The 9,985-nt window shown below is 44.0% G+C and overlaps 1 protein-coding gene across 5 annotated transcripts in view; it reads right to left on the bottom strand.

Moving 5' to 3' along the window:
• Positions 1-3,479: 3,479 nt before the first annotated feature.
• MRTFB (myocardin related transcription factor B) overlaps positions 3,480-9,985 on the bottom strand; it is a 201,739-nt gene continuing 195,233 nt past the window's right edge. For all 5 annotated transcript variants that reach the window (XM_032605706.1, XM_032605707.1, XM_032605711.1 and 2 more), the window contains one exon: positions 3,480-9,174. In XM_032605706.1, the coding sequence (XP_032461597.1) occupies positions 8,639-9,174 (536 nt within the window). In that variant the 3' untranslated portion in view covers positions 3,480-8,638. The remainder of the gene's footprint in view (positions 9,175-9,985) is intronic.

Genomic DNA, 9,985 nt, shown 5'->3' with positions numbered 1-9,985 from the left:
TCCGGACACGCAGGCTCAGTGGCCATGGCTCACGGGCCCAGCCACTCTGTGGCACATGGGATCCTCCTGGACAGGGGCATGAACCCGTGTCCCCTGCACCGGCAGGTGGACTCTCAACCACTGCGCCACCAGGGAAGCTCCTAGATGACTTTTATTTCTTTTTCTTGCCTAATTTCTCTGGCTAGGACTTCCAGTGCTATGTTGAATAAGTGGTAAGAGTGGGCATCCTTGTCTTGTTCCTCATCTTAAAGGAAAAGCTTTCAGCTTTTCTTTCTTCTTGAGTTAATTTTTGGTAGTTTGTGTCTGTGTAGGAATTTGTGTATTTTATCTAAGTTAACTAATTTGTTGGCATGCAGTTGTTCAATGTATTCCTATGTAATTCTTTTTCTTTTTAAGGTTTTTTTTTTTTTTTTTTGGCTGTGCCATATGGCATGCAGGATCCCTGTTCCCTGAGCAGGGTTTGAACCTGCACCCCGTAGAGTGGAAGTGCAGTCTTAACCACTGGACTGCCAGGGAAGTCCTTTTTTTTTTTTTTAAATAGGAACTATTTCCAACTCACAGAAAAGAATAGGGAGAGGGCTTCCCTGGTGGCGCAGTGGTTGAGAGTCCGCCTGCCGATGCAGGGGACACGGGTTCGTGCCCTGGTCTGGGAAGATCCCACATGCCGCGGAGCGGCTGGGCCCGTGCGCCATGGCCGCTGAGCCTGCGCGTCCGGAGCCTGTGCTCCGCAACGGGAGAGGCCACAACAGTGAGAGGCCTGCATACTGCGCAAAAAAAAAGAAAAAAAAAAAAAAAAGTCATCTAAATTGGAAAGGAAGAAGTACAACTGTCACTATTTGCAGATGACAAGTTATTATATAGAAAATATTATTTTATTTTGAGATTGATTTTGAGATTGATTTACAATGGCACATTAGATTTAGTTCATTTGTGTAAATTGCTATGTTTAAATGTTCGCAAAATGAAAGGCATACGGGTCGTTTTCAGTGTTTGCTTTGTAAACTATGCTTTCGTGTTAATTCTTACACGTGATTGCCTGTGGGCATGTGTTTCTCAAGGATGAATATCAAAAAAGTTGAGTTGCAGAGTTTGTATCTTCAACTTTACTAGATATTGTAAAATTGCTCTATGAATGCTGGGTTTTGAGGTGTGCTCAAGTGGCTCCAGGTACCCAGCCCAAGCAGGCAGTTTTGTGAGTCATTGTGTGTGGCCCCACCTGTGGGCTTCACTTAAGATGCCCCAGTCTTGTAACCCAGGTTCTGGTTGGAGTTAACCTAGTACAAGCTGTACTTTGGATGCTGTTAACCATCCATGTGAGTAGCTACTTTGTAAAATGTGTGAGATTGAGGAGACTCGAGAGATGCCCAGTTGGGGTGAACCTCACGATTGACATGAACTAAGTCTGCTATAATCAATTGGTTTTGTCATGTATCTGAACAAAGACGTTGGAGTGAATATACCGAGTCTACAGAAATGATCTGGGCTCTGGGATGTCAGAAGCTTGGTCTCAAATCCACACTCTGCTTTCTTTGTAATTTCGGGCAAGACATTTTCCTTCTCTGTCCTTAGTTGCCGCATCTATTAAATGGGGATGGGAAGAGTTCCTTGCTCGTAGACTTACTAAACGAGGGTTTTATACATAAAGTGTTTGGCACAGGGCCTGGCATTTAGCAGCATCTACTACATTTGCTGCTGTTTCTATTAACCTGTCTCCACTTGCATTCCTGTGCCTTGGCGCTGTGTACCAGGGACGTGGGGAGAAGGGTGAGTACGCACTGCGGTTACCGCCCATAGGGCCATGTCAGCAGCTTCCTCCTGGAATGATCTGTCACACGGTCATATCCACCAGGGGCAGTCAGTTGACTAGTGGCCTCGTTTTTTGTCTAAGTATACATTGTGGGTTTAGTTTTAATAACTTGTCATAAAAGTTAGCAGAAGAGATAGCCAGGATGTCCAAATGGGGTTTCTTTCTGAAAGTTAATATCCATCAGAAAGGGAAGCTAAGCTATTTGTGGAAGGAGGGGCAAAGGAATGGTCGTTAGGTGACTTGGGAAATCTTCAAGAGGATTATGTGGCACATAAAATTGTTGGTGACATGTAGTTTACATCTGTCCTGAAGCGGGTCTTTCCTAGGTGTCATTCCTTTCCAGCCATCACGAAGTGTGTGGGTGTGTCTGTGTTGACAAGTGCTTTCGTAGTCCTGTCGACTCTAGAGCAGGTGTGCTGCAGAGGGTCACAAAGGTGCTAAATGATGACTGTGTCCACTATCTAGAAGGCTTTCGAAGGCCTGTATTACCCAAAGAAAACAGAACTATCTCCAGAAGAGTCTTAAGCCCCTTGAGGTCTGGGTTTCTTAAATGCTCTGCTGTCGACCTTTCCAGACTTTGTTTCCCAGCACTTCTTGGCCAGATTCTGTCCTTCAGCCCAACTCCGGCATCTAGCCCTCAGCCTGGCACAGAGCAGGGCCTCAGCCAAAATCTCTTTCTTTACTCTGACCTCACCCAAGTGGTTTTTCTCTGTTTGGAATGTCCTTTACACGTCCTAACACATCTCTTCCGGCACCTTCCCTAAAGCTCCCAGCTCTGTCCCTTGCTCATTCCTGGGACTGCCTGGGGCACTGTCTCTGTTCCCTCGGACATGATTTTCTCTCCCCGAGGGGAGGATCTTGGCTGGTAACATGTGATGTTACAAATGTCTTAGTCCGTTGGAAGCATCATCTACTTACTGGTCTGTTGAGGCTGCTCCCTTGGTCCCTAAAGGTAGCGGATAATGAACATTTTGTTGTATTTAGGCAAGCAGTGATCTTTCTTTTCTCCCTCTCTGAGGGTGATATGACACCCACTTTCATAGTCAGATATTGATATGAAAGTTTGGGCTGTTAGTCAGGTTTACCCATTACTGTTTTATGTCATCAAAACTCTATTTTAACCATGGGCTTCTGGGTTGAAAATCAAATGCCATCTTACTAAAATAAACTGAATTCTAAAGACCATTTCTTTAGGTCTATAAAAGCACCTCATAGAAATAGTTGCTTCTGAAATGTGGCTGAACTGAATGATTACCCGGGTCTTTTGGGAATCGTGTTGGTGGCTCATTTATTACTGTCAAAGCGAGAGCCAGTTTTCCCCAGGCATGTGTGTACACACCCACCCCCGGGGGACCACAGCCTTCGCCACGTCTCTCATTCGGGGTTTCCTTATGATTGTGGGAGAATGCACACGGTTTTGGTGTCAAATCTTGTCATGGTCAAGTTCAGCTAGGTAACCTGTTTCTATTTTGTATCCCACGATCCTGGACCTGGGCGAGGGGATGTGTGCACTGGATGTGTGATTCACAAAACCTGCCCCAGCACGCCCGCTTGTTGTGTCTGGTGACTGCTGTAAGGCTTGCTCTGAAGGCAGTGTCTCCTCCCCACCTGCCCCCCTCAGCTCTCCTGACCCCATAGCATGTGGTCTTTCCTCTGCATAGTAAGAATCATAGTACATCAAAATGTTTTTATTTGAGACACAAAAATGCAAAATTGCTGAGATATCAAACATTTCCCGATCAGCTACAATACGGCCACTATGTACAAAAGATCTGATGATAAATGTGCACACATATAAAAATACAGTATGCGTTACCTATGTACAGTACATGTGCAAAATGTATGGCATTCAAACATGATATGGAATTGATTTCAGGGGTGCAAACAGCAAATACAAAGGCATCATGGTTTTTCTTTTAAAAAACAACATAAAGGCAATACATGAATGGACCCCCGATTGCCATAGTTTTTTATTAAACTAGTGCTTTGATAAGCAGGGCTCTGCAGATTGGTATCTTTCTCCTTTTTTTCATAGAGTGAGATGCTAAGACATAATGTGACAATGAAAATAAGAAGAGAAACACCTATCACATCGTATTTCTATTGCAAGCAAGAGAAGAAAACTAATTTGTACGTAGAAAGGAAAAAACTCTGTATTACTGCTAAATACGTATTATTCTTAACCCAACAAAACAAATCTATACTATTTTACATGAAAACAATAGAGAAATATCTACATCTTTGTGAAAATTATAACCTTACACGGATAATACCTTTTTGGGACTGATTTTTGAGATCTCATTAGTCTCAAATTTTAAATAAAAAGTGCCTCCTTTTGGCAAATACTTGGCAATGCCTTTGGTTCCATTGAAGCAAGTTTGCATTACTATTAGTTTTTCGAGGTTAAGTGCTTTTGGTAGCAACTAAACCCTTTCCTAAATGCTTCCTCCTCCTCCTAAATCAGCAAGTTTCCTTACAGCATAATGTGGAGAGGTAATCGTTATGAGTCTCGGTGATTCTATGAACTTGGTTAAAGCTTTGTCTTAGTAGTTGGCACAAAGCTCTGTTGAACACGACAGCTATGTTGAGATCGCCAATGACTTGTTTTATTTGATTCCAGACAGCACCTTGCAGATCCGAGATTGCCATCCTCTTGTCACAGAATCGTGACATTTTCCAATGATTCACAGAGCAACGTGTTTGCATGGAGGGGAAGAGCTCTTTTGTAAACATGTGCAGCTTTTTGAATTACAGGCCTCAAATCAGAGATTTCAGGCAGAAACCCTTTGCAATGATGCATTTCCTCAAATACTGCAAGAAAGGGTGAATGGGGACAAACATAGACCTGCTTATTGCCATGCAGTCACTTCACAAGTAAAAACGTAGCTCAGAAACATCGCTGAATGAGCAAGTTATCAAAGGTTTGAACCAGGAAGAAGAATGACTACACATTAATTGTTATTTTCCAGTTTTGACTGAAACCACTTAAAAGATGCGCTGAAATGCAGTTAGGATGCTCTCCAAATACACATTTCTGCACTTGTGAGCTGTGTTCCTTTGATAACCCTGACCTTCCAGTTAGTGTTCTTTGAGAGTGTGGGCTAATTTTGTGGCCTCCAGGCAGGGGACACTTTGCCTGGTGTCCTGCTCTGGTGCCAGTGGTCGGGACTGATGTGGTGGTGACGGATGGCGACACGCAGAGGGCTATTTGCGAACCTGCTGTGGAGCCCCGGGTGGCTCTGCTGGTGGACACTGACAGCTAGTCTCTTGGAAGTTCTTGAAACAGCCCCTGGCTGCCACCCTCCACCTGGCTCATGGCAGGAGCCACCAGATGGGCCCCAGAAACAGCATGAGGGTGTGGTGCAAACCCGGCCAAAGGCTGTTTGTGGACAGTAAAGGGACGGTCCCGGCACTGTTGTGGCTGGTTTCAGCTTGGGAATTGTGAAAAGACTCTGGAGAAAGCTGTGTGGCCTGGAATGATCTGGGGTTGATCTGGGGTAGAGGAAGCCTGAGTCAGCTTTGGTGACAAAATGGGTAACACTCCTGATCCATCATCACTCGGGGTCCACCGGCTGCACAGCTTGTGACGGTGCCCTCTACAGGTGGCAGCTTGGGGCGCACACCACACTGCCTTTGCCACGATTCTGAAATGGCACTTCCATGGCTCACACAACCGTGCAGTTTGTAAAAAGGAAATTTTAAGTAAGGTCTTTTTTTTGTGCCATAAAAATATTCATATAAAACAAACACAAATAGTATCTGAGCAAGAAGTTCCATGAATTCAGACTACATCTATGTACAAATATGTGGCAGATACTATACAGTAGGTTGCACATTTCAGGAAAAACACCAGAACGTGAACCACTCACACTGTCCTAAGAGGTTTCCTAGTACATGCTTTGCTGAAACGTACAAGATGACCACATATGCCTGAAGCTTCGGTGTAACTTTCTATTCCTCCCGTCCTTAATGACAAGACCTGACACCTATATACACTAGCAGGGTAAGCTTGATACTACTGTGTTTCAGGAATATTTAGGAAATACGACTGGCTATGAGATCATGTTTCTAGGAGTTGGTATGCTGCTCTGCAGGATGGTACACAACAGCACCACTTCTAAACCACACACCTGAACATCCAACCAGTGCTTCTGCCCTCTGTTTAAAGGGCTGTGAAGCTCACCTCACACCCAAGACCGTCTTCTTCGGTAAACACACGCCTTTCCCATTGCGCTTACCATCACGTTCACTGAGTTAGGGCAGAGGGGCTGTGATCACAGAATGTCACCTTTGGTCACGTCACACGCTGCACACAGTCTGTGTCCTTGCTCTAGCCTGGAACATTAGCTGAGACCCTGGTGAGCAGCACTGGTGTCACAGAGGCCCAGCTGGCTGCTCAAACCAGGACGGAGGGCCGGGTGGAATGCCGCGAGTAGGTGGCTGGTAGAGTCAGTACTAGAGGCCCCTTGCCTGCCTTTAAAGGAAATGCTGGTACGTGAAGGTCTGAACAGACACGTGAAGTGGGCACTTCAGCAATTTGTAGTCGAGAGACCAGGCTCATAAGATGGCATTCTTTGCAATGCAGTGTGTATTTTTGGAGAGCAACCTTCCTGTGGCATGTTTCAAATCTATATTAAAAAAGCAGTAAGGGGAGCTGAGGGCTAGAGAACAATCTATGTACACAATTCGGGATGATGGAAACAGAAAGTTACTCAACAAGAGCCAGCACCACTAGCTGTTCAGTTGCCTCCTGCTGACTCACTGATATTTGGTGCTAATTTAATAAGCCATTTAAATCTGAATGAAGATGATGCTTAGAGTCTAAGTGTGGACCACATAAGCCCCAGACAAAAACCCACGGCCCAGACTTCCCCTAAGAAAAGTACCTTCCCGGGTCAACAGCCCTGCCCCTGGCCACAGGGCCTCTGAAAGGAACTGACTCAAGATGCACGCCATGCCCAGGACGTTAACTGTCCCATTGGGCTTGGTCAGATGGCGGCGCTGTGGTTAACGGTTACTGGCTCCCACACGTTGGATTACCAATTGCTAAACACTCGAAGTACCTACTGCAGACCACACTGTGCATGACTGCCTCTGCTTGAATCATCCAGAAGCACTTTCCAGTTGGGAGGGCTTTCAACTGAGGGCTCGAGGGCTGTGGGCAACTGAATACTGGGAAAATGGACTTTTCTTACATGTAGTAAAATTTACAAACTGAAATAAAAATATACAGTAAGATCAGTTCTTAGGCAGAACACAAACCCAGAAATGATTCACAGACTGTTTCCAAGTAGTGGGTCAGGTTCCCACAGTGACTTGCAAGAGGCAACTTTCACCATTTAACAGCCCAGGGAAAAAACCTGACCGTACGTAGGGTTTATACAAGGTGAGGTGGAGAGCACAATGATGTTATGTAATAAAAACCTCCACACTTTGGGGTAGATTTCAGGTGGGGGTTTTTTTCAGTTATTTATATTTTATCATATACTTACTTAAATGACTAGCTTGATTGAAATAATCTTGGAAATCCTGTGATAGTTGGCATATTAGAAAATTATGAAACTACTCAACAAATCTTTTTTCTATATAAAAAACTAATAAAACCTCCAGTTTTTCAATCTTCAGCTTGATGATATAGTGAGAGCTCAGGTATGACATCCAGTTACAAGCCTGTAAAACAGTAACCAGGGATAAGCGACAGAGAAGAGGACGGACAGGGCTGGGCCCACTGGCCAACCTGGCGACACTGTCTCACCTGTAACCGTTGTAGGAATGTCCTAGGTTGATGATAGACTTCTCCCTTGCCTTCTTTGCAACTCACCAGCTCAGAAATATATTTTATGCTAAAGCCTTTTCTTGGTTCTTTGAGATGGGTCTGGTTACCTGAAAGTTAGTCAGCAATTCTTTAAATACGGAAATACATGTGGCTCAAGTACTCCAGAAATATTTGAGTTATTACAAGAAGTAGGACCACTGGGTACCTAATGCCTTACTCCAGTGTAGGCTGTACACATCACAATGTCAGAGCACACGTACAGATGTCTAAGATACACATTAAAATCAACCTAATCAACCCAGAGGGCTGCAAATAGAATTTTCAGTGTTATCAGTACACCTGACTTCTTACAGTGGATTGTTTATGACAGTCTTTTGTAGACACTGTCTGGTTATGGTGGAAGATCTTCCATTTCAATTTAAATTTGGAGATCTAAAGTAAGATTCCCAAAAATCACAAAATAAACTATAACACACAAAAAAATTACATTGGTTTCTGAATGGAACCAAAAAGTCTTCAGTGGGAAGCCGTCACTGAACTGGCTGGTGCTGACCACTGCCCTTGACCCCTGCTGCATCTTGGGCTGGGCTCAGGCCATTTCTAGGAAATACCCTGTGCAGTGGTCTCTCACCTCCCTTCTTTTTGAGTGGAGCCGTCTGCCTTTTATTTAGGGTCTCAAAGTGACCACAGAGGTTTAAATGTAGCTGATGACCAGAGGCCCTGGTATTACCGCCCTGCACACATTACTCTGCTTCATGTTTTTATCTAAAGGTACCTTTTATTCTTTACTGAAGTCTGGAGAAACAGATAAGTCTTCTTGGAGTAGTGTTTTTTCAGAAGGCTCTGTGCTATATTAAATCGTAGGCATTCACTGCTGGATGCAATGAAATGTTTTCAAACTTGGTTTCCAGCCTCTGACCATCCCTCCGTTCTTTCTGTGACAACATATTATAATTGCAATGATGCAACTATGGATCTGTCTCTAAAAACTGACCTTCTCCAATCATCTTCATCTTCTTGACTCTCATGGACTCTGGGATGAGAAATCTGTGCTGTTAGTCCCATGGCAGTGGTAGGTCCTGTGGGTCTAGGAAGTCGGCAGAGAACATGCTCGGAGCAGTGGCGCTGAGAGGAGTGAGTCCCGATGACGTGCCGGGCATGGTAATGTCTAACCACTCCATGTTGTCCAGGTTCGAGTCAGAAAGGTCAAGGGACAGGCAGGGAGTACTCGCAGCAAACTGGGCCTCGGAAGTTTCCATGGGTGAGTGTGAGTGGTCCAGCACGCCGGAGTGACTCAGCAGGTCGTTCTGGAGATCCTCTATCAGGGAGAAGGGTTCCCTGTCCTCGCTGCTGCTTTGCAGTGGAGGAATTTCACTGGCTGAAGGCAAAGTGCCATCCAAGAAAGCTTCTAGTTGGTTCTCTAAGCTGGCAGATAAACTGCTCATAGGTTCTAAGGATATGGGTGGTGCCATTTGGACTTGGGGTGGTGGCCGGGACACCACTGTGCTGACTGGCATTGTGGTGATGCTGGCTGTCACTGGTCTCATTTTGGAAATAGGAGAAGGTTCTTCTTTTATAGGGAGGGAAATCTCTGCAAAATAATTGAAATAATTAATAATGATTTAGTACCATTTAAACGTTTTTTTATTAACTACCAGGGCAATTATTTTGTATTTTTGTGATGACTTATACACGGTCCATCTCAGAGTTAGGAAGAGGATGCTGTTGGTCAGGGACAGTCCTGGATAACCTTTAGGATGATGGATATTTTAGTTAAATAGATAAAACATTTAAGCTGATAACATTCTGATATGCTTTCCATTCTTTTTACTAAGAGTAAGCGTTAAAAGCAGTCTCTACCACCAGGTGGGAACCGATGGTTTTAGATTATTTGATCCTTTTCTTATTCTCAGTCATTCCAGGCTGAAGACAGGCTCCTGTCTTACCCTCTACCTTGAATCTGCTATTACAGCGGCACACCACCCTTACAGTGAATGTCAAAGTGGATACCCTGAGTTTGTACAGGCACGAAGTACATCCTTAATATTTTGAAAGCTCTACTTATATTCTTTTTTTTGTCATTATAGTTGAACTGTGTGCTGAATTTAGCCATTTACATTCTATATAAAGTCCTTAAAAGATACAATGTTCTCATGTCATCTCTGAGTTAAAGCTAACACATCTTTTCCAAGATGAGGTGGATTACCTTATTTTTCTTTTCTTTGTCTCATTTTCTGAGCTCACATAAAATCTTGAGGATTTGGTAAATGTCTTAATAAGCATTAATTACGTGTTATTCCTTGCCAGATCAAGTAGCAAATTAACAGACCATCTGCTATAGATACCAGTGTTCACTTAGCTACATATATTGAATAAAATATCCTTTTCACTTTCTTATGAGT

Source organism: Phocoena sinus, chromosome 15, assembly GCF_008692025.1.
Source record: "Phocoena sinus isolate mPhoSin1 chromosome 15, mPhoSin1.pri, whole genome shotgun sequence".
NCBI classification, from domain to species: domain Eukaryota; kingdom Metazoa; phylum Chordata; class Mammalia; order Artiodactyla; family Phocoenidae; genus Phocoena; species Phocoena sinus.
This window is presented reverse-complemented; position numbering and strand designations above follow the sequence as displayed.